A 26,167-nucleotide genomic window follows, 5' to 3' on the forward strand; every position below is an offset into this window, starting at 1 on the left:
ATTGATTGCTTGTTAACGCTACCTTAAGCAGCAAATACTAATATCTTACGAATTTGTACAATGTATAAAGTCTGACATATAGGACACAAGTATAAGGTTAATTGATCAGATCTGTTGTCCCTCCATGCGTTACAGTCAGTAATGGGAGAGAAAAGCTGAAATTTGGATTGCCAAAATTGTTGAAAGGAGGACAGGGTGTTTTGATTTTTTCCTTTAAAAAACCTTAGTTAAAATGTAATTTGTAAGCTACTTCTTAACAATCAAGACAGTACTTCTTAGCAAATTTAAATCATTTGTCAATCATATCGAACATCAATGTCTTTTGAGTTGAAAATTGATTTTTCTACATATTTTCCGTCACTTCAAATAGATTGTCTAATGTATTTATTATGACAAAATAATCGACATTCTTCTATTTAATATTTTACAACACTAGCTCCAGATTAGAATACAGTAAACTAGAAGTGCATGGACCCAATAACCCCTCGACTGTGCATGGAGTACAAGACCGTTGCTACTGAGCAATGAAGATGTCGTGACAATTAAAGGTATGTCAGGCTGAATTATGGAAGACGACTAGTAAAGTACGTGCCGCCAATTACGTTCAGAGATTAAATACTGGGCAGTAAATCTTACTTAAAGTCTGCTCATAGCAAAAGCCATAAAACAATGTCAGACGTTATGCAATATCAAAATAAAAATCGATGTGTTTCTTCATTGCTTCTGTTAATAAAACGACGCTCTGTCTTCATGAAAGCGCATCAAATAGTGTTTCAGTCATAATTCTTCAAACATTAACATGTCTAAAATAACAAGTGACAGAGAAAGATATCAAAATAATTTTAGTATTTTAATTCATATATATAACTGAATTATATCTTTGCTTTTTGTGAATAAAAGTGACAATTATTAATTAAACTTCGATGAAAAGTCATGGTTGCTTGGATACACACATCGCATCCCCTAGTTAGCTCAAAACATAGTTGATCACATCTACCCGAAGTCTCCCAAGCGTGAACTACGACCTCTTCATCCACCAAAGCCTCGTTTTCGTACCTTATCTGGAACTCCTTCAACCCATTTTCAACGTTCTTAATTAAAAGTCTGCTAAATAGGTTCTGGTCTAGACCTTGTTTGCAGACATTCATACAAATCTGAACATAAGCAAGCCAGTTGGTGTGGTTTTGGCTGTCAATGTCCGATGTTTGAATCTTGTAGTGGTCTATTGCCGCGCATATATCGGGTCGGCGTAATTTTTCCATAACAAACGAAGAACCAGTACACATAGGGCCATACTTTTCTCGCCAAGAAGGGTCGAGTTCTAGAGGTTTTCTGGTGACCGGATCGATTCTGATGTTTTGCTGAAACAGTCTTGCAAACCATTGCATATTGAATTTATTTTTGATTTCAAGCATTTTGCAATGCGAACTTTTCCCAACGTACTGCAATGTAGTGTAGCAGTCAAATGGTAGATGCAAACAAGATGACGTGTAAAAGCTTTGGTGAATTTCCAGTTTACTTGAGGCAACGTATATAAATTTGTCAGCAAAGGCCGTTTTATTTTCGAGATAGATATTGGGATCTCCTGGCAAAGATGCATCATTGATTTGCATTGATAAGTCAAACAGTCGAAGAAACCGTAGTACTGGAATGTGCTTTCCTGAAAAAAAAAAAGAAAATTGAGAGAGAGAGAGAGAGAGAGAGAGAGAGAGAGAGAGAGAATACGTCGAGGTATCAGTCAATTTGTCAATGAAATGTTACATTCCTGAGATACATACTGCTTGAATCCGGTGAGCGATCATCAAACAGGTCTGAGACACCTTTTGGAAAATGAACGATACATGTGGATCCGTTGATGGTGCGGCTTAATTTCAGTTGTGTTCTGATTTTATGTACACTGAAAAAATGAATAAAATAGAACACATAAAATAGAAAGTAACAGGTGTTCAGGTAAAATACCAGTATTCGGAGGATCGACGGCGGTATTTCTGTATCAATTACAGAGATATGTATATATTTCTAAACATCTAAACATCTACACATACATTTTTAAAAATAAAAAAAGTTGGAAAACCATTTTCCTATCAAGGCATTAAATGTTATTTGACAGAAAAGATGATGTGAAATTCGGCTCCTCTGTAAAATTTCGAAATTTTTGTTTCATTTTGTATATACGTACCCTCAAATCACTTTTCTAACCAAATAAACAACCACATGGGAAAATGCATCACTACCAATGGAAGATGTACATGTGTACATTCAATTCCCATAGACTGATTGCTCCCCCCACACTTGGGTACATCTTTCTCTTTCAGTTGGTCAGTTTATTTATATCAAAACTATCTACATGGGAAAGGAGAAAAAAATATCTCACAGCGCCCATATTCAAAAGATGCAAAAATGATCTACCCCATTATAAACTGATGTTATTAGCCTGGCGTGGACTCCCTAAACTTTTCATAATGCAACTCGTCTGCACCACGCGTGTCACGTGACATACATTTCGGTAAACGTGTTCGACATGACTATACATGCCATTAAGGAGGCTGAATGGTTAACAATTTAACCATCAGATCTACCTAAAATAATACATGGGTTTTCTTTTTAGCTAGAGACTATTATTTAGTAAAGAAAAAAATATGTTTAACTTTCTCTTCTTTATATTTTAAAAGAAGATCATTATATTCTAAAAATGTCCACGACTATCGAGTCCCCTTAACTTCATTTATGCAAACATATTATTTGTCGGCTGTGTTTTAAACGACTGTTATTTTACTGATCGCAATTTTTTCCCTCAATTGCAGGGACTTTGGTGATATGATAGATTTAATCACGCCATCCCGTGTTTAATCATCTCATAATATTCAAAAGATTGATTCCTTTTAATTATATAAACGTAGTTTTCAGCAAATGTCCAAGGAGTAAATATTAATTTTTAATTGTTATTGATGAAAAATAATATATTGGACTATAAATTACAAAATTTGCTGTTTCATGGTCTAGAATATAATTGACAATACGTAGATCAAGACGACACAAAGCAATGCAAGCTATATATTAACATTAATCAGAATGTGTCATTTTTCTTAACTCTTATTTGAGAAATTATCAAAACCGCGATAAATCATTGTATAAAAGGGACAGGTGACACATGTTTAAGGACAGCATTCTTTGAGAGTTTATCGAAAATGATGCATAAAAGAATTTTGAATTAAAATGTTGCATGTTCAAAACAGTCAGGAAAATTCGTTAAAGAAAAACACGTTGGAATATACCAGAGCACCTGTTTAAAAGCACTTTGCTGCTGCACTAGTACAGTCGTTTTAATTGCATGTGGGAGCACTGTGCTTCCATACCATTACAAACAAACCTTTATATTAACCCCGCTTCCTCTTTAGACACCTAGATCACGATTTTTAAAGAAATTATCAATTTCAAAAGAATACCACACTCATATGACTTTTTGACTCAATTAATTAAGTTTAATTTCTTCATAGGATAATGATACCTTGCTGTTGATAACTCCCATTCCATTTTGACCCCGGAAAAGTTATTTATAACTAGCTGTATGGCTGACCGAGGCAGTTTGAATTTTTGAACACCCTTTTCCGTGAAAATTCCTTAATACTCGCTATATTTTATTTTTTAACACAATCCAGTCATACTATTCTGCAATGCATACCAATAATAAAATATTAGAAACAGTGATCAGCTGTTCAGTGCTAGCTAAAAGTACTGCAATCTTGACTATCAGCTACTTTTTAATGCAACCATGACATATTTTTGGTGCACTCGAGTCGTAACATTACATGTGACCAAGATAAATAACTAAATACTTAATTTGGATGCATTTTACCTACTTAGATAAGTAAAGGTTATAGTAAACTCCGTTTTCTTTATTGAAAAGGACACGTATACCCTATGTGGAAAACATGCAAACATGTAAACTCAAAACGTATAGAAGAAATCTCGTAGGTGAAGTGGTTTTCTATAAATTAAAAAAAAATATTCGATTTATACAATATATAGCAACGACGTTTAAGCACACAGAGACTGTCGATTATCCTATTCTAGAAAGTGGCTATAAACAATTAACTGACAATAAAGGATTATTAATGTCGATAATGTCTAAGTAAATCTCCTTTCATCTTTTTGTTCTACAATTCAAAGCAGACAAATTGCTGCCCGCCTACATCATGTTTTATATAGAAAATCATTAGGACCAACCTCAGACCATGCATCTCGATAGTCTTGTATTGAACATAGACTTGAGACGACAGGGTACGGAAAGCGATACTTTGTTTATCAGTTTATCTAAACTACATCTGTGACATTCCGCAAAATCAATTATTATCCACGTAAAGACGAAAAAATAACTAAAATTCAAATCTTTACAACATTGCCGAAAAAAGATATTTCTAAACTATGTTGTATAGATATATTAATGAAAAATGACTAACTTTAAATCATCCAGTACCAGAGGTCAGGGTTGATAATAAAACAAATCTTACTGATTGATGTACTTGTGTACTTGTATGAACTAACTATCAACCATATGATGATGTGAAATCATTTGGTGCAGTCAGTAATTTTTCTCAGGTCGATGAAGGTTTTGACCAATCGATAAACGTTTAAATATCAGTTTTAACATTTTCTACAGAGCTATGAATTACAATGTTAAGATTTGAAAGAAATAGAGGGAATCATACTCGGTGGATGTAAAAATATCAAAATTGAAACAATAAAACGAAAAGATAATAATTAAACTTATGTTTTTTGTTATCTATACACAAGGATTATATTAAGAAGTACACTTCCCATAAAAGTATTTATTAACTCCATGGTGTTTCAAAAAGATTCAAATCTTTTATAAAAATAAACTATTATTCGCAAAAAATATTACAATGAATCTTTCACAATTGACATAATCGTTACTTCTAATACCAAAACATTTTTTTTCATCACATCTTTTTTTCTGTCTTGTTCACACTAAATCCACACATTACATAACCAATTGTTTCATTAATGGCAGTCTTCTTCTAGAAAAGCCATCAATCTTTTGAATTATGTTTTTGTGCATCTTTACACCACAAACCATCTGTGCATGATCATTTTATAACATCACCATCGACAATCTTAACCTCATTGTGTTAACTACACCCAAAGTGCAAATTAATATTGATTGAAAATCCATTTTATTATTATAAGGTGAATGACTGGAAAAAAAGTCCAAGTGCTCGTGTTCTCTCTGAAATAGCGACCGTAGTACAATTTTGGTGTGGTTTAGAATAAAGATACATCATGTTTTGCTATTTTTTTTCTAATGCTGGCAACCCTCATACCCGTATGAAGCATAAAAGAAAGCATTTAATTGTTTGAACACTAGCATACGATATATGTATTTGTATCAAAAATGTTTTTACATAGCACATCGTCCGTTCAGAGAAAGTGTCCTACTACTGCACCTCATAGTATAAACAAAATACTCTGTAGACCAATGATATTTTTAATCTGTTCTGATATATTAAAGAAATGCTATTAAGAGCTTTTTTCTCTTGTAAAAAAACCCGTCATTTTTTAATCCTTCTCATTGACAATGATTGATTTACAGATCAGGGGCGTAAAATGATCAACGTCTTGCAAGAAAGGTGCAACTCTAAAGACTAAAACAGAAATGCTTGTTGCATTTCACAAAGCATTAAGCTCACCCACAACACAGTCAGGAATAAGCATGTAGTTTGGCATTTTGTTATATATAGTTCGAGAAATCAAGAGTAAATTAATCTTGATCTTGAGCAACACAACAACTGCGCATTATGGGAAAAGGGGTCTCAACATATGACACAAGCGCCAAAGCTAGTGGTGGTACGATCGAACTTAATATTGCGAGATCATTGTACCCGGTGGTAGTCAACATTGTCCCAAACATTTTGAAAATGGCGATTTTAAAATTTATGTATTCCTAAATTATGTGCAAAGTTGTTGTCTCAATTTTTTTTCTTGATTTTTAACAAAATTTTACACAATAAAATAAAATTAAATCCAAGATTTCTTCATTGACACATGATCTGTTTTACCCGGGTACGTCCCAGGATTGAAAATAAGCTTTAGGAAAATCTGACACTCTTTGTCATTTAGGAGTCATTTGAATACCTCGCACAACTTATTTCTAACGTTATCATCCAAGTACCTTCAAGTCGCTTGCAATGCAAAATCCCAGTAGACGACTAACACTTATTGAAATTTGACAAGCTAAAGGGGCGTTTAAAAGGAGAAATTTTGGGATTTTTTCATAAAACTGAATAAACATAGTTTGAACCCTGAATATAGAATAAGACAATGTTCTCCAAAAATATATTATAAAAGCAGTCGATAGTTAATTCATTAGCAGGTTTGCTATAATTACACTCTTCGAACAGCTGCACAGCTAAACGAAAATCACCGAATTCATTTCCAGTATCATCCAAGCTGACAAATTTTTTTTTATATTAATGTAACATGGATATGGAAAAACGCTTTTGCTGAAATGTTTATCAGCTTTGGCATTTATTAGAGAAACACTTGCTTAGACTAACAATAATATATCTTTGGGAATTTAATTCAAACTGAAATTTTGACTCTTCAATAAAGTGTTACCAGCTATCTTCAACACTTCTAATCCAGTTAATGCCGAGTTATAGCCTCTGACAAAAATCTTCCTTTGCATCATATCTTCCACAGAACCATATAGCTAGGGCCTACAGCTTATATCACACAAAGAAGTCTCTGGCAATTTACAAGTAATTCTTGTGTTATCTGGTATCTACAACTTTATTTTAAAAAAGTAACAATTTCAACTTCCCGAGGCTTTCATAATATTCACCGAGGAAGTTAAGCCGGTTATCAAAAGCAATTGTATTCACCACGAAAACAGGCCATTTTGTAACATCAGTTAGATCCTTCCTCAAAGACAATAAGAATACACGAAATATGATGCAAAAGCTTTACCTATGTATTGAAGTTAAACCTTGAAAGATACCAAACACTGGGAGGAAGAAAAAAGCTTAAATTTGTTTTCGTGAGCAGAGTTTTTCGAAAAGATGCTTTAAGTCTATTGGAGGATATGGTAATACAAACAAAAATACCATGCTTCATGAAACAAAGGGATAAGCAATTGTCAACAGAGGGTGCTAGTTCTAGCCGATTGGATTTGATTCTAGAGTTTTGATGTTCAAAATTGTTCTTATACAACTTTACCACGTAAACTACAGCTTATCACATATTTTTGGCCAATGGCTTTCATATTCCTTATATGTAACAAATCAAACTGTCTCAAAATCCACTCTTCAATATTAGTCCATAATTCTTTTACTACAATACTCTCTTTATCTCTTTTACAAAAAGTGCATACAGAAGACCGCTTTTTTAATGTTGAAAAGATATTTATCTGACGGAATAATTCTATGAAGAAATTGGAACTATAACCAATTTAGTTTTGTTTCTTCTGAGATTTAAAAGGGAGTTCAAAAATATTGTTCCAGGTTTCTTGTGCATAATTTTGACCTTTTTCTCTTTATTTTGATATAGATGTACATGTTTCTCTCTTTTTATATAATACACCCCTGCGAATGTAATTGTCATTTAAATTTTAGACCACATGTTTTTATTTGACCCTTTCAGTTTCGCAGTAAAATTCGTGCCTCGTGTTTATAGCCCATTTCATATAAAATCTAGGTACTTGTAGTCAAATATAAAATCTAGAGATTTATTGATTTTAGAATATATTTTCATTAATTGATGGATAAAATGTGTTCTAGAAATAAATGTGACAATACAAAAAATAGTTTTTGTCTGCTGTTGCAACAATTAACAAGCTTGTAGAGATCCCCCTGCAGACTAGTTTTCGATCCGCGCCTGACATAGTAATAGCATTAATAGTGAAACAGAATATACTTTTTTATGCAGAATGTCTCGACATACTAAGTTTTTATGCAAAACAGACACCCATTATTTTTTTTTTTAAAAACATGGTATTGCACACAACAAGCATCAAATAGGGCTATGATTTTTTTTAAGCAACCAAATGTTTATATTTTCAACCACTCTACACGTGGTTGAACACGAACGATAACAATGCTCTGGATATCATAGTTTAATTTAAATAACCCCTAGATGATGAAAAAAAAAACCCAAACATTTTTTAAAAAATTCATGTCAACGTTTTTACTTAAATCAAAGTATGATATGATATGAAAAACGACCAGAACTTACGTATTTTGAGAATATTATCCGAACACATATACTTTCGCTCGGAATTTCACAGGAACTGAACAAATCTCGGTGAAGTCTCGTGAACTTTCATTGAGCACCTCTGGATTTATTATATAGTTAGTAACGATAAAGAAAACATTCCGAACACATTTGCAGGGGTGTAATAATAAGTTTGCAACTTTACAATTGTATGTAAACAGCAGGAAATGTTAGGGATAACAGGTCCATATTCTTTTATCATTTGTAAGTTTGGTACGTATAAATATTGTGTATGCAATCTGGCCCTTACAGCAGTTCTTATACTTGCATTTTCTAAAAGGTTTATCATTGAAATAAATTGTTTCAATTTCTAAATCTTAATAATGTTTTAACCAAAATAAATCAAGTACTAGGAAAGCTTTTAAAAAATATGGATTTATTTTGTCTACTGTGATTTGGGGATTGTACCATATATATTAATTAATAACCTCGGGTTTACTTAACAAATGTTGCTGCTCTGTTTTTAACCATCTGAGAAATACCTCTCTCCAGAAAAAAGTTTCCAAAGTTTTACATAAACTAAATGAGTAATATGTGCCATTCCTCAATTTTTCTGGGATTTTTATTTTCCAAATGGATTCCAGAAGCCTTACCCATTTTGTCTCAGACCTAGTAAGTCTCTTTATCCAAGTATATATGATCAAATTTATTAAAACAATAAAAGATATATTTTTATGTTTTCCTTAAAAGAAATCAATGTGAGTGGAGTCGGAGAAAGGCAGAATAGAGTTAGAAGTATTTGTACATAGATAGAATTCTCCCATCAAAGTTCCATACATCAGAGGCTACACTTGTATATAAAGATACTATATAACTAATACATACCTCCACTTTCATTAGGTATATTCGAAATCCATAAAATGTTATGTGCATTGCGGACTTAGTATGGACTTTGGAAATTCAGACTTATCAAATTCATATCGAAAAATACGAAAAATAAGCTTAGTCTGAACCCCTTCCCCCACCCCTGGCAAAATTTCTCCAACACCCCTCTAGAACAGTTTCTGGATTTGCGTTTATGCATAAAGCTTTAAAAGGACCTGCAAAAATAAAGACCCACGAATATGTTAGTTTGCCAGTGCTCAGTTTGCAGTAGCTGCAATAAAAGCTATGTCAACACATAATTAAATATTTTATTCTGAAATAAAATATGCTTGATTTTTTTTAACATATATAAATAATTTATGTTTTATAAAGAAACAAGTACCAAAGATAAAGGTGTTGTGTTATACCAGTTATATATAATAACGGTATGTAGCGTATAGTGTAGATCATTCAGTTGGCGGGGTAGATTAAAATAAGTGTCATACGTGCATTTGATTAAAAACTCGAAACTATGTCAAATCTTTGATTTAATTAACTCAATATTTGTGCTTTTAACACAACGCTGATGAAATGCAATGGTTGCTTGAATACACACATCGGATCCCCTAGTCAGCTCAAAACATAGTTGATCATCTCTACCCGAAGTCTCCCAAGCATGAACTACGACCTCTTCATCCACCAAAGCCTCGTTTTCGTACCTTATCTGGAACTCCTTCAACCCATTTTTACTGTTCTGAATTAAAAGTCTGCTAAAAAGTTCTTGGTCCAAACCTTTTCTGCAGACATTCATACAAATCTGAACATAAGCCAGCCAGTTGGTGTGGTTTTGGCTGTCAATATCCGATGTCTGAATCTTGTAGTGGTCTCCAGCCCTACATACATCGGGTCTGCTTAGTTTTTCCATTACAAAGGGGGAACCTGTACACATTTGGCGATACTTTTCTCGCCATGGAGCAGGAAATTCGGAGGGTTTTCTGGTGACCGGGTCAATTCTGATATCTTGCTGAAACAGTCTTGCAAACCATTGCGAATTGTTTCTATTTTTCATTTCAAGCATTTTGGAATGCGAACTTTTCCCAACGTAATGTAATGTAGAGTAGCAGTCAAATGGTAGATGCAAACAAGATGACGTATAAAAACTTTTGTGAATTTCTAGTTTACTCGAGGCAACGTATATAAGTTTGTCAGCAAAGACCGTTTTATTTTCTAGATAGGTATTGAGATCTCCTGGCAAAGATGCATAGCAGATATCCAATATTAGGTCAACCAGTCGAAGAAACCGTACAACTGGAATCTGTTTACCTGATAAAAAAAGGAGAAATTAATTTAAGAGAGAGAGATAGAGAGAGAGAGAGAAACACAGAGAGACAGTGTCTGTAAGGGACAGAAAGAGAAAGAGAGAATACTTCCATGTATCAATCAATTTGTCCTTGAAATGTTAGAGTCCTGAGATACATACTGCTTGAATGTGGTGAGGGTTCATCAAACAGGTCTGATACACCTTCTGGAAAATGAACGATACATGTGGGCCCGTTGATGGTGCGGCTTACTTTCAGTTGAGTCATAATTTTATATACACTGGAAAAAAATAAATATAATGTAACTAAATAGGAAGTAACTTTAATACAGTTAAGATATTAAGAGGATATTAGATGATTCAAAATATTTTGGTAGTTCTTCGTCAATTACAGAGATATGCGCAGGATATACATTTCTAACCATAGCGGATTGCGGAATTTAAGTGGGGCGCGCCCCTCCCCTAAAATTGCCAAAATGAAGCTGAATCATAATCTCTCTGGCAATTATTTATCAACTTTGTGGAGACCCATAGGATTTCTCTACATTAGACCAATTTCAACGATGTTGTATAAAGAAACCCAGTGAGTTCAATGGTATAATGTTTAGAAAACTCATTTTAGTCACGCTCAACAACCTTTTAGTTACACCTCGTGTAGCTAGTGTTTTTGACGACTCATTCCTCATACAAAGATAAAATGATATATTTCTTATATCTCCGCAAGGCAGGAGCTTTTGATGGGTTTAACTTTAATTCAGGTCTTAAATCAAACCTTTTAAAGTTTTTAATTTTATCATTTTTACATTATAATCACGAGAAAAATGTCGCAAAAGTGTGACTTTGGAGACAAATCTATTGAATCCAGGAGCTTCCGGTGGCTTCGCAACCTAGGCCCCCATTAAGGCTTTCCCCTGGATGACCCACTTGGGGTCTCAAGGCGGCCTCCATACTTTCTGCCTTCCATTGGCGCCCCCTCTAACATATTTTTCATATCCTGGATCCGCCCCTGTCTTAACACCTAAAGCATACCTCGCCAAAAGTATAAATGTGTAGGAAGTTAGAAAATCGTTTAAAAAATTGATTACCTAAACTTTCTACCCAAACATTAAACGGTTAGAAATATACTGACAGAAAGAATTATGTGAAATACGGGCCTTCTGTAAATGAACAAGAAATAAATTTCGGAATTTTTTATTCATTTGGTGTGGATTTAATATTTGATATATTTACCCTCAAAAATCCAGTTTTTTTTATTTAAAACAACCACATGGAACAAAATGCATCATTATTTACGGAAAGGTATTCACAGTTTACATTCAATTCTCACAGACCTCTAGCTAACCTTTGAAATGCATATGTGCAATAAGGAACATTTTCTATTTAAGCTGATCAGTGTATTTCATAATCCAGCTTGGAAATGATAAAAATTCATCCCACTTTGTCAATATGTTACATTTCTTGAAACGGCTTGTTTCTGCCCACAACTGACCAAAACTGTTATCAATAGATAAAAAAGCAGTAAATATAGTATACGGTTTTACATGTTTTGTATGCAAATTATGCAGACAAGAACATGAAAAGTCTTTTTTAATCACTTAGTAATGCGCACTTACTGACTTAAATTGACTTAAATTAAAGATTTAAAAATATGAATAAAATTAAAGGCGGTCCACTCTACAGTCGTGTTAGTTTTTGTGTAAAAAAAAAAAAAAAGAATACCCTACTCTTAAAATGAGTCTCGGAAACGATCAGTAGGCATAAGATATATTTGTCTGTGGAAGTTCTTTGAAATAATACTTATAATATGTATAGCTTTCAAATTTATTTCAAACAATTTTTTTTTGGATCCCTACCCCGCTTTCTTAAAGAATTTACTTTGATTAATACATATAGAACTTTAAAAAACAACAATAAAAACTTGACTGATATAGAGATGCCTGTCATATTCAACACAAATTGTTTTTTCCAATGAAAGTATAATGTCAATGTGCATCCATAGACATAGGAGTTGGATTTTTCTTCTTCCAAATATAGACATCAGTGCAGACTAATAAAAATAGAGTACCCCATGTTAAGACAAAGTAACATCATTAATGTGAAAGATTCATCAATTTTCTAAAAAAAAAAATGGTTGTAGAGTGGACATTAATGACCTCCCCTTATATGATTTCAGATTTTCAAGAAAAGTCTGCAGCTGCGCAGTTCTAATGGTGTTCCAAGTGATTAAAATACCACTTACGTGCGCAATTTGAAAGCAAAACATCGTGTAAACCTCATAATCCGTGCTTTTTATCGTATGGAAACAAGTTTGGTCACTTTTTGGTATAAATAAGACAGGTTGAAAAAATGTTTACATCCTGGTCCACCAGATCGAAATTCGCCGTTTTTTATATAAAAATATCATCAATAAGGCATCTGTCATGACAATAAAATACAATTGAACCTTTTAGCACAAAGTTATTTTTCTTCAATCTCATTTGATAATTATCACACTAAATGGTAAATTTTCCTCATTCCTCGAACTGTTAAGTATGTTCAGTTGAGAAATATATTATAGCGCGAACAGGCCTCCATATCAAATTTACGTTCTAACGTACCTAGATATTATATTTCTATGGTGGCATATCTCTGCCCCTTGTGTGCAAGTTATTTTTCTATTAATTAAGTGGACATGCAAGATAAATATGCTGACATGCAAGATAGTTATGTCAACATGCAACATAACTATGTTGACATGCAAGAAAACTGCAATCAAATAAGAGTTATAAAAAATCTCAAATATCGCCAACAGGTGACATTCAAGATCCTAGATACGCTACCTATTGATGTCAACATGCAACTTATTTATGTCGACATGCAACTTAATTATGTCGACATGCAACTTATTTATGTCGACATGCAACTTAGTTATGTTAACATGCAAGATAAATATGTTGACATGCAACATATTTATGTCGACATGCGACTAAGTTATGTTGACAACTTATAAGTTGCATGTCAACATATTTATCTCGCATGTTAACATAACTAAGTTGCATGTCAACATAGTCATCTCGCATGTCAACATAAGTAAGTTGCATGTTGACATAAATAAGTTGCATGGACATTAATAAGTTGCCTGTTGACATAAGTAAGTTGCATGTCAGCATATTTATCTTGCATGTTAACATAAATTAGTTGCATGTCGACATAAAAAGGTAGCATTTAGCATCTTGGATGTCACAAGTGGGCGTTATTTGAGAATTTTTGAGATTTTGTATAATTCTTATCTGATTGCAATTTTCTTGCATGTCAACATAGTTATGTTGCATGTTGACATAATTATCTTGCATGTCAAAATATTTATCTTGCATGTCGACATATTTGATGGAAAAATAACTTGCACACAAGGGGCAGAGATATGCCACCATATATTTCACTTGCCCTGCCCGAATAATATGAATCAAAAGAAGTGAGTTCGAGAAATGAGGCAATGTCGTTCATTGAATAAAATCGACGCTTTCGGTGACAGAAACCTTTGTTTACAAGCAACTTACGGTATGCCGATCATTTCGATTAAAAAAAACAATTCGTACGGAAAAGTATGCACATAATTTTTTTTCTCAAACGGATGTATCATTATGAAGAAAAACCGTTGGTTTACACGATGCGCTTCAGAATCTTCAGAAACACGTACGTCATCCGAGATGAACGAAAAATGGGTCCCATTTGGTAGGTAAAATAAGCATTTACCACCAAATGGGACACAAACCACCATACAGGGGTTGTGTCCAATCTGTTCATTGTAAAAAAAATGGGCCGATGAAATACATGTACACATGATTTACAAATACCATTCCTTTGAGCGTTTATCGAAAATAATGTATAGGAAATGGAAGTAGAAAGTTGCATGTTCATAACAATTCAGGAAAAGACTTAAAGGAAAACTACGTTTCCATTTGCAATATGCATATGCATGGTAATAACATAAGCGCATCTGTTGTAATTCATGTTAGAAAAGATGAAAGAATAGTGTATCAGAGAAAAATTGATTCTAGTACAAGTGGAGTTTTGTCCAGCATGTACTTGTGGCATTTCCTATTGATCAACTGTAACAAGCACAACAAATTCCATAAATTCCACAACCGCTTTCCAGTGAACATGTATCAACTAATTGTTTTAAACCCCACCCACTATTTAGGCACCGAAATATCGACTTATGATTAATATCTAATTATATATTATTAAGTTTGCAATTGTAAAAAAGAATATCACACTCATATTGCTCCGTGGCTTAATTGAAATTGATTTCTTCATAAAATAATGATACCTTGATGTTGATAATTCCCATTCCATCATGAACCCGAAATAGTTAGATCTATCTGGTAGTAGATATAACTAGGTATAAGTATAGTCACGTTCAACCAAATCTCTCTATATCAACCAAACGCTTGGCTTTCTCTGTAAATCCCCAACGAGCGTTCGGTTTGCAGCGTTCGGTTTCCTTTATAGTGTATGGCTGACCTAGCGAGTTTTAACTTTGGAACAACTTTTTCAATTGAACATACTTCATTTGAGGTGGTATGGCACCCTTCCATATTGTAATATGTATCGAAATAAAAATTAAAATCAAGTTTAATTTTTTTGAATAGTAGTTTCTTTCCAAAAATTGTCATCCAACAGCTTAGCGCCGTCGGTAAGAGAGTTTAAAACGGATCTGTAAGTTATGAGTTTAAATCGCGCTTTGGTATTCAAATGTTTATCTTTCGAAAAATTTTAAAACGCATTTTTTGATTAGAAAATGTATAATTTGAAAATTCCAAACCGGTAAAAGTTTTCTAAATATAATTTACTATAATCCACATTAATATTGACAGAGGTCCCATACCACCTTAACACCATCTAGTCGTACTATTGTACACTATTTACTAATAATAAACCACTAAAACCAGTGATCCGCTGTTTGATGCAACCTTAACTATCACCTACTTTTTCATGCACTCATAACATATATTTTGATACAAGTAAGTCATTACGTTTGATCAAGATAAAGTAGCAAGAAACTTAATTTGCATGCATTTTTTTGCGGTGTGGTTGAATTCTGCTTATAGCATTTGGGTTGTTTTAAGTTGCCAATCAAAATGATATAACGCTTACGAAATAGAAAAAAATATATTCAAATAACTTTTTCTTCGGATTGATTGATATTTAAAACAAAGTCGAGGTCAAAACAAATAGCAAATTTTTAGTGAATACGATCTGTTGTAGAAACAATGCATGCACCAATATTCCAACGGCACTGGAAGTGTTTGTAGTGATCGTTTTGGTCATATTAAGTGGTGGTTTTTTTTTTAAATATTACCAAAGACTAAAATAAATAAAAAAAATTATAATGATATTAGGCATGCGCACAAAAAAACCAAGCAATTTTTATATTTTAACGTTTGGTCTCGGGTAAAAGATTTCAATCTGTGTTGTTTTTAATCTGTGCTATTGGTGAGAAGACATTTCAGTTCTGAAATGTTGAAATTTTCAAATCATTTTCTTTTGTAATTTTCGAATCATTTTGTATATTAGTATAAACACTAATAGGTTTGTTGAGTGTAGACTTAAGATGGTAAGGGGCAGAAAGCGATATTTTGTTTAATATTTATTTAAACTACATATGTGAAATCCACAAAATCAATTAGTATCCCGGTTAAGATGAATAAGTAACGAAAACTCTAATCTTACAATATGAGAAAAAGAAGTATTTGTCAACTATGTTGTATAGATACATTAATAAAAAATGATTAACTTTCATTTATCCAGTGCCAGAGGTCCAGATTCATAATAATTCAACCTTACCGATTCATCTTGTGTACATTGTGTACTTTGTTCCTACTATGAACAGAACACCAAACATCTGTAATGTGGAATTGAAATTTTACCTCTTATTAACTGTAGATATATTTAGAGTGTAATAGTAATTTAGAATCGGCAGAGTAGATGGATTATAGTTTTGAGGCTTCTCAACAGTCTATTTGAAAACCAGTATAATTCGGGCTTCACAGGATTTGATCACGTGACCAACCAAGTTCATATCTCGGTGAACTTTTTAACTCGCTGTTTAGTACATTTCCCCTTAAAGTATCTATTAACTCCTTGGTGTTTCAGAAAGATTCAAATCTTTTTTAAAATGAAACTTTTTTCAATATGGTGCAATTGCTCGCAAAACCCATTACAATATATTTTTAGAAATTGACGTAATCATTTTTAATAATACCAAATTATTATAATTTTTTTTTACATCATTTCATTTTCCGTTTTGTTCACGTTAAATCCGCATATTATTTAACCAATTGTTTCATAAATGCCAATTTTCTTTAAGAATAGCCATCAATCTTTTGAATCATGTAAGGATTTCTGTGTCTTGACACCACAAACCATCTGTGTAAGATCTTTATCAAACATCTCCATCGACAATCTTAGCCTTATTGTGTTAAATACACACAGAGTGCAAATTAATTTGATTGATTGGGAAAATCCATATTATTTTTATAAATGAAAAAAGACAATAACAGTCAACCATCTCAAAAATCCGTAAAACGAAATACAAAATCAAGACAGAGCAACACGGACCTCTAAAATGATAGAGGTATGATCAGGTGCCTAGGAGTAGTGAGCATTCTGACCGGTCACACCCGCCGTGTGCTCTTAACTTTGTTAAGTGAATAAATAAACATAAATTCCAAGTGCTAGTGTCTTTTCTGACAGAAAACTACCTGTGCCATGGGAAATTTTTTACTGAATTTAATGAAGTGTATGTCTCTATAATTGGTGCATTTATTATAACTGATAATGAAGGACTTGATTATTTACAAATTCTTAACATATCCAAACCTTCAGGTTCCGATTTTCTTTCGCAATGTGTTTCAAAAAATATTGCATATGTACTAGTAATTCACAAGTTTTTGCTAAATTTTACAATATATTACAACGTAGTAGCACACTTCCTAGCAAGTAGACAGGAGGAATCGCAAAAAGGTACATTTTCTGCAATGCCGGCTACCTTCATACCCCTATGAAGCATAACAGAAGGCATTTTTGTTTAAATTTGCAATATATTTATTTGTATCATACATGTTTTTATAGAGAACATAACCCCTTTCAGAAAAAGTGTCCTACTTCTACATTTCATAGTATGAATAAAATATTTTGTAGAGCAATGATAAGTTTAACATACGTGTATTTGAATATATTCAAGAAATGCTAGCAAGAGCTTTTTTCTCTTGAAAAACCTCGTTTTTTTGCACCCTTCATATTAATAATGATTGATTCACAAATCAAGGGTTTAAAAAATATTTACCTCTTGCAAAAAGTCTGACACTTAAGACAAAAGTAGTAAAAAGAAATGCTTGTTGTATCCCACAAAGCCTTATCCCCACCGAAACACAGTTTTTTGAAGTTATGTTATACATTTCAAAAAATCGAGAGTGAATTACTCGCAGTATCTTGATTATATGATGAAAGAAAAGGGACGTAATTTCACTTCGAAAGATAGAGAACTTCGAGAGCTCAAAATTCGAATCAATGAGTGTCGCCTGTATTTGTTGACACTTCATATTTCGTGTAAATTTTACTTTAATAACGAGTTATTCATAAAATAAAATCAATGCTCGCAAAACTGTATGAAATATCTGTATGTCCGAATATTTCTTCAATTTGTATGATAATAGTTTTTAATACTGTCAACAACTTTTATTAAAACATTTTCTAATACACTTATACATCGCCGAGTTAAATGAACACAAACCGAATCCATAAAACCTCATTAGGCCGGTAAGGGAGGAAGACTAACTATCTGGTATATTGTTTCCTCTAAGGGAGAAGACTCACTTTATTACCGGTCTTCCATAGGCAAAGTCTCACTGCGGGGAATGGGGTCTCAATATATGACACCAGCATCAAAGCTAGTGGGGGTACCATCGAATTAATATTGCGAAATCATTATACCAGCTGGTAGTCAATATTGTCCCGAACATTTTGAAAATGCCGATTTTAAAGTTGATGCATTTTTAACCTATGTCCCAAGTTATTATTTCAATTTTTTCAATTTTTAACAAAAATTACACATACCTGTAAAAAGTCCCATTTGTAACGATAAAAAGGAATAAAATCCAAGTTTTCTTTATTGACACATGATCTTTTCTTAGCCCGGGTAAGTCCATATGATCGAACTTCAGTTTTTAGGAAAATCTGACATCTTATATCATTTAGAATTAATTTGGAATACATCGCACAATTTTTTTTAACTTATCAACCGTGTACTTTCGTGTCGCTAGCAAAGCAACATCCCAGTAGACCAGTAGATGTGTATCTACATTTGAAAAGCTAAAAGGGCGTTTAAAACGAGATTTTTTGTGGATATTTTCATAGTATTGAAAAAAATAAGGATGAACTCTGAATATAGAATAAGAAAATATATTCCATAAATAACTTTGGACAAAATACATTATCAAAGCAGCCAATAGCTCATTCATTAGCAGGTTTGCTATTATTTTACTCTACGAACAGCTACACAGCTAAACGAAAATCACCGAATTCATTTCCAGCTTCATCCAAGCTGACAAATAAAGCGTTTTATTGAATGTAACATGAATATGGAAGCGTTTTATTGAATGTAACATGAATATGGAAAAGCGCGCTGAAATGTGTATGCTTTGACATTTATTAAAATAACACTTGCTCGGACCACTGCCAATATATCTTTGAAAATTTCATTCAGACTGAAATTAGGACTCTCCAAGAAGTGTAATCAGCTGTCTTCACATTTGAAAACCTCACTTGCAGAAATTGAAAATTCAATTATTCTTGTGTTTTCTTGTATCTACAACTTTATTTTTAAAAAAGCTTAACAACATTTCAATTTCATGAGACGTTCATAATGTTAAATGAGGAAATTAAGGCGACTAGTGAAAGGAATGGTGGTCATCACGGAGACGGGTCATTTTGTATCAGCAGTTAGACGCTTCCTCGCAGACAATTAGAATACATGAAATATTCAAGTCAAACCTTGAAGATACCAAACACCGGGTGCAAGAAAATAGCTTAAGTTTGTTTTCGTGAGCAGGTTTTTTTCCGAAGAGATGCTCTAAGTCTACTGGAGGATGAGGTAATGCAAACGGAAATGCCATGTTTCATGAACCAAAGGAATAAACAATTGTCAACAGAGGATGCTAGTTCTAGCCGATTGGATAACAAAGTGATTACTAGAGCTTTGATGCTTAAAAACTGTTCTTATAATTCAATCCTATTCGTTTTTGGGTTTTGTTAAATTTTGATACTTAGATCCATCGAAAAAATGGTTTATTTAGCGAATAAAACTTCCACTGGTTAAAAATTTAACCGTTTAAATATATGATCAAATTTATTAAACAACAAGTGGTATTTTTTTTAAAGACAATCAATTAGAGTGGAGTCGGCAAAAGCAAGAATAGAGTTGGAAGTATATGTACTTAGATAGAATTCTCTTGTCAAAGTTCCATACATCAGAGGCTACGATTGTATGTACAGACTCTATATAACAAATACATACCTCCACTTTCATTAGGTATATTCATAAAATGTGTTTGTGCATTGTGCGCGGACTAAGAGGGGACTTCTTCAATTCACATCATAAGGTACTGAAAATTAGCTTAGTCTTGAGCCCGCCCCCCCCCCCCCATCCCTGGCAAAATTTCTCCATCTCCCCTCTAGAACAGTTTCTGGGTATGCGTTATACGTAAAGCTTTAAAAAGGACCCTCTGCTAAAGTAAAGGCTCGCAAATATGGTAGTTTGCCAGCTATTTTCAAGATAGTTCAACACATAATTAATTTTTTCGTTCTTAAAGAAATATGCTTCATTTTTTATTTGAAACATTGTAAATAATTAACGTTTTGAATATAAACAAGAACCAAAGGAAACATAGGTAATCACAGATTACAAAGCTCACCGAGACGAGACATCACCCTTATGAGACTTCACCTTTATGAGACCACCTTTATCATATTAAATGAAAATCATACTTTATGATCTTGGATATTCATGAATTCTGTTTTGACACAATATCGTATATCATCTGTGAAAAAATACAATATCATAATATATAAAACAATATAGTTTGATATTGTATGATACTGTATCATTTTTTATACATTATATGATATTGTATCATATGATACAATATAATTTGATACAACATTGTATCATATCAAATGATACAATATTATGTGATAAAGTAAAATATTATATTAAACAATATTATATTATACATATTGTATCATAATACAATATTATATTTTACAATATCATACAATACAATTTCATGTGATGTGATAATATATCATATTATAAATCAATATCATATTATAAAATATCGTATGATACGATATAATATATTATTACAGTATCATATTATACAATTTCATGTGATATAATTCTATATTACAGAAACTAATATCATATCATACAATATCGTATGATACAATATTAAAGAATATACAATATTGTATCATAGGATACAATATTATATTTTGCAATATCTTATGTAATAGTATCATGTGATAAAATAATAAATTAATAATACAATATAATATTATACAATATTGTATCATAGTATACAATACTATACATAACGATATCATGATACAATATCATAACATAAAATATCAAAAAAACTGATACAATATCATATAGTATCATATAACATTTTATAATATTAAATATGATATCATATTGTTTTATATTAAACAATATTGTTTCATACCATACAATACTATCAAAGGAATCATGTTATATCATTTATCAACAAACACATCTATCTATCGAGCAGGTTTGAGTGAGATTTCTTTAGGAGATTTCTTTAGCATCCTTGATAATGGAGATCAGGCTCTCTATCTGAAAAACCTCTGCGTTTCATCTATAATATAGTTAAATCAACTATGCAAGCTATTATCTATAAAACATGTGACCTGTTAAAAAAAACTAAACCTCATCCAGCATCCGAAACCTATGGCTCAGATTCAGCATTCAAGCCTGTCAGGTGCATCAGTATACATAAGACGCATCTCCATGCAAGTTTGGTGAAGTTCAGACCAGTAATAACTAAGATATCATCATCAGAGGGCACTAGCAATTAAAACCTTAACCTGCTCCAGCATCCGCAACCTTTGGCTCAGATTCAACATCCATGCCTGTCAGGTGCATCTGTATCATAAGACACACCATCCATTCAAGTTTGGTGAAGTTAGGACCTGTAATAACTCAGATATATTTTTTAGCATCCTTGATAATGGAGATCAAGCTCTGCATCTGAAGCTTCCTCTGTGATTCATTCATATTACAGTTTAATCAACTATGCAAGTTTGAAAGAGTACTATTATCTATTAAACATGTGACCTGTTCCAAAAAACTTAACCATATCCAGCATCTGAAACCTATGGCTCAGATTCAGCATTCAAGCCTGTCAGGTGCATCAGTATCATAAGACGCACCATCCATGGAAGTCTGGTGAAGTTAGGACAAGTAATAACTAAGATATAATCATCAGAGGGCACCTGCAACAAAAACTTTAACCAGCTCTAAAAACCTTAACCTCCTCCAGCATCCGAAACCTTTAGCTCAGATTCAGCGATCAAGCTTGTCAGGTGCATCAGTATCATAAGACGCACCATCCATGCAAGTCTGGTGAAGGACGGACCAGCAGTAACTTAGATATTGCTATCAAAGGGCACCTGCAACAAAAACTTTAACCAGCTCCAAAAACCTTAACCTCCTCCAGCATCCGAAACCTTTAGCTCAGATTCAGCACTCAAGCCTGTCTGGTGCATCAGTATCATAAGACACACCATCCATGGAAGTCTGGTGAAGTTAGGACAAGTAGTAACTAAGATATAATCATCAGAGGGCACCTGCAACAAAAACTTTAACCAGCTCCAAAAACCTTAACCTCCTCCAGCATCGGAAACCTTTAGCTCAGATTCAGCACTCAAGCCTGTCTGGTGCATCAGTATCATAAGACACTATCCATGGAAGTCTGGTGAAGTTAGGACAAGTAGTAACTAAGATATAATCATCAGAGGGCACCTGCAACAAAAACTTTAACCAGCTCTAAAAACCTTAACCTCCTCCAGCATCCGAAACCTTTAGCTCAGATTCAGCGATCAAGCTTGTCAGGTGCATCAGTATCATAAGACGCACCATCCATGCAGGTCTGGTGAAGTGCGGACCAGCAGTAACTTAGATATTGCTATCAAAGGGCACCTGCAACAAAAACTTTAACCTGCTCCAAAAACCTTTACCTCCTCCAGCATCCGAAACCTTTAGCTGAGATTCAGCACTCAAGCCTGTCTGGTGCATCAGTATCATAAGACACACCATCCATGCAAGTTTGGTGAAGTACGGACCTGCAGTAACTTAGATATTGCTATCAAAGGGCACGTGCAACAAAAACTTTAACCTGGTCCAACAACCTTAACCTCCTCCAGCATCTGAAATTTAGGAATCAGATTCAGCATACAAGTCTTTCAAGTCCATAAGTAGGTCCAGATGCATCATCCATGCAAGTTTGGTGAAGATAGGACAAGTAATAGCTTAGATACAGGACCTGCAACAAAACCTTTAACCAGGTCCGGACGCCGACGCCGACGCCGACACCGACGCCGACGCCGAGGGTATAGCATAAGCTCCCCCTGACTTCGTCTCGGTGAGCTAAAAAGGTTTTGTGCTACACCAGTATATGAACTATATAGCGTATGGTGTAGACTCATTTATTTGGCGGGGTAGAATGAAGTAAGTTTCATACGTGCATTTCATTAAATACTCGAAACTGTGTCAAATCTTTGATTTAATTGATTCAGTGTTTGCGCTTTTAACAGAAAACTGATGAAATGCAATGGTTGCTTGAATACACACATCGGATCCCCTAGTCAGCTCAAAACATAGTTGATCATCTCTACTCGAAGTCTCCCAAGCGTGAACTACGACCTCTTCATCCACCAAAGCCTCGTTTACGTATCTTATCTGGAACTCCTTCAACCCATTTTTACTGTTCTGAATTAAAGGTTTGCTAAATAGTTCTTGGTCCAAACCTTTTCTGCAAGCATTCATACAAATTTGAACATAAACGACCCAGTTGGTGTGGTTTTGGATGTCAATATCCGATGCCTGAATCTTGTAGTGGTCTACAGCCATGCACGCGTCTGGGCGGTTTAGTTTTTCCATAACAAACGGTGAACCAGTACACATTGATCCATACTTTTTTCGCCAAGAAGCAGGGAGCTCTAGAGGTTTTCTGGTAACCGGATCGACCATAATGTTCTGCAGACTCAGTCTAGCAAACCACTGCGAATTGTCTCTTTGACATATTTCTTGTACTTTACAATACGAACTTTTCCCAACGTAATCCAATGTGGAAAAGAAATCAAATGGAAGATGGAAGTAAGCCGAAACGTAAAGACTTTGATGAATTTCTAGTTTGCATGAACCAGCGAATACAAATTTATCAGCAAAAATAGGTTTGTGATCAAGGAAGGTATTCGGGTCGTCTTGTAAGGCGCTGATGCTGATGCCTTCCGCTAGATCAAACAACCGAAAAAGCCCGGGAATTGATATTTGCTTATCTGAAGAGTAATAACAAGACATTATCATGACACACGATTAACAAATCAAGTAATGCAGATATTTATTTCTGTTAAAAAGAAATAAAAATAGTAGTTACATGTAGATGACTGGTTAACATGAATTCGAAAATTAATTAACAATCTAAGAACATGGCTTGATTTATATCTGATATTACATCATTTGACGACTTTAAGTAAAATTGACCACGTGTAATATCAAATGCTAAAGCAAATCATCCGCTCACAAAAAATCCTTTCCCAGTTTTCCCTATAGATGAAGGATTTCCAACCCAATCGCTTAATTTTAGATCATCCAATCGATCTCTAATATTTGTCGATAATTTCTTTATACCAGATTACGAAAGATTAATTTGATACAATATGCCAATTGGTAATGAATGGAACCTATACAGGGGATATTGACAATACCGTGTCTACTTAACTTTAAAGGGCATGATCACGATTTGAGCTTAGATATTGTTTGGGTGTGCGGTGTTCTGGCTAGGAAGCTAAAACATTTTAAAAAGGAACTTTCTTCTGATTTCCGTCTCATTTTCTCATTATTAATATATTGCGGAAAGATCGGCAATCACACAGTATGCATGTACACAACATGCACTGTCTAAGTAAACGTACCTAAGTGTGTTGAGAATGCATCAAACAGGCTTGAAACACCCTCAGGAAAGCGAACAATACAGCGCACCCCCTTGATTGTTCGGCTTATATTCAGTTCAGTGATGGCTCTGTGAATAAATAGAGACATTTTGACACTTTCATTTTTGATAGCTTCTTAATTATTATTTAATTAGACCTTATGGCTCTTAGTTACGGAATTTTCTTGATGCTGCTGGATTTTTTTTTTCAACTGGAGATTAGTGAGGGTGTTATAATTGTTTGAAAGATACGATATTGTTTAAGTTATTTAAAACTGAGTAAACAAGAAAGTTAAGATACACGTCTTTTTCATACCCTAAACAGGATAACAGAGTTAGGTCGAAGATAGATTAATAAAACGTTAAATTTACCGTTGTTTGTAATATTTCCTAAATAACCAAAAAATAAAAAGAACAAATACATGATAGAAATAGATCTAGAATCTACCTACAGGCCCTGATATGCTACTACATCTCTACGACGAACCGTACCGTTCCATGAAAGAAACGATCCGCGAACCTCACCGTTCATAAAACGAACTGTATCGTTCACTAAGATAACAGAATTAGGTCGAATATAGCTTTAAATAACGTTTAATTTGCCGTACTTTGAAATTTTTTCTGAATAAAACCAAATAATAAAAAAATGAATTACAAAAATAGAGCTAGAATGATCTTACACGTACCTCAAATCCTAGCAATATAAACATTTTGCAACCACCGAGCTTCTATATAAATCGCGATGGCCTTTGTGGCTTTAAAATGGATAGTATTACACCGTGAATGATAAAGAGTTTCGAAATCTGTACACAAAAAGAATTTCCGAATAATTTCAAACCTTGAGAGTCGAGATACTAAACATATTTCCACTATTTATCTGTAATGCAATAAATATATTATGTGCATCACACTATATTAAATCGAATACATGTATGGAACGGCACTTTATTCCCTTTAAATCGTATTTGCTTCCCCAAAACATATATGATTTAAAATACATATACCTCAATATTGACATCTCTTCCATCCTCAAATTACTTTAAAACGCTAATCTCTTGAAAAGCAAGTCACCTGTTCCTTAATGGCAAGCCGTAAGTGTCAAAACTACATTATATATAATCATAGAGAAAGTCGACTTCCGGGAAAACGTCACAATATACAATAGGTAAAAGTTTGCGTGCGCGATAGGTATTCACTATTATACAATTATTTAATGCTTGAGCAGTCAATAGACCAGAATATTTTTCCCTTTGTGCAGGGAACAGCTCAGTATGATCTATTGCCCGAGGCCGTTGGCCTCGGGCAATAGATCATACTGAGCTGTTCCCTGCACAAAGGGAAAAATATTCTGGTCTATTGACTGCTCAAGCATTAAATAATTGTTTTATTACCTAATTTCTTTTTAGTTTTCCGGGTTTACAATTTGTATATTGCAGATGGATTTCCTGCCATTATGCAATACACTAAGATTTTTTTTCATCTT

The 26,167-nt window shown here is 33.5% G+C and overlaps 3 protein-coding genes across 4 annotated transcripts; all 3 read right to left on the reverse strand.

The window, feature by feature from the left end:
* Positions 1-825: 825 nt before the first annotated feature.
* On the reverse strand, positions 826-3,638 carry LOC105335206 (uncharacterized). Its single transcript, XM_011439008.4, has 3 exons — positions 3,509-3,638; positions 1,779-1,897; positions 826-1,660 (listed from the first exon to the last, which is right to left on the reverse strand). The coding sequence occupies exons 1-3, from the start codon at positions 3,532-3,534 to the stop codon at positions 873-875; spliced, it is 933 nt and encodes a 310-aa protein (XP_011437310.3). The 5' UTR covers positions 3,535-3,638; the 3' UTR covers positions 826-872.
* Positions 3,639-9,454: 5,816 nt separating this feature from the next.
* LOC117682581 (uncharacterized) lies at positions 9,455-14,896 on the reverse strand. Its single transcript, XM_034450510.2, has 3 exons — positions 14,721-14,896; positions 10,574-10,692; positions 9,455-10,416 (listed from the first exon to the last, which is right to left on the reverse strand). Exons 1-3 carry the CDS (start codon positions 14,747-14,749, stop codon positions 9,629-9,631), a joined length of 936 nt encoding a protein of 311 aa, XP_034306401.2. The 5' UTR covers positions 14,750-14,896; the 3' UTR covers positions 9,455-9,628.
* An 8,342-nt stretch (positions 14,897-23,238) lies between these two features.
* LOC105335219 (uncharacterized) lies at positions 23,239-25,892 on the reverse strand. Of its 2 annotated transcripts, none has more exons than XM_034450524.2 (3): positions 25,689-25,892; positions 24,668-24,774; positions 23,239-24,031 (listed from the first exon to the last, which is right to left on the reverse strand). In XM_034450524.2, the coding sequence occupies exons 1-3, from the start codon at positions 25,709-25,711 to the stop codon at positions 23,244-23,246; spliced, it is 918 nt and encodes a 305-aa protein (XP_034306415.1). In that variant the 5' UTR covers positions 25,712-25,892; the 3' UTR covers positions 23,239-23,243. The 2 variants fall into 2 exon arrangements, with proteins under 2 accessions (XP_034306415.1, XP_034306408.1); XM_034450517.2 differs by lacking the exon at positions 25,689-25,892 and adding an exon at positions 25,137-25,287.
* Between the last annotated feature and the right edge of the window lie 275 nt (positions 25,893-26,167).

The sequence above is a fragment of the Magallana gigas genome, chromosome 5 (assembly GCF_963853765.1).
Source record: "Magallana gigas chromosome 5, xbMagGiga1.1, whole genome shotgun sequence".
Lineage (NCBI taxonomy): Eukaryota > Metazoa > Mollusca > Bivalvia > Ostreida > Ostreidae > Magallana > Magallana gigas.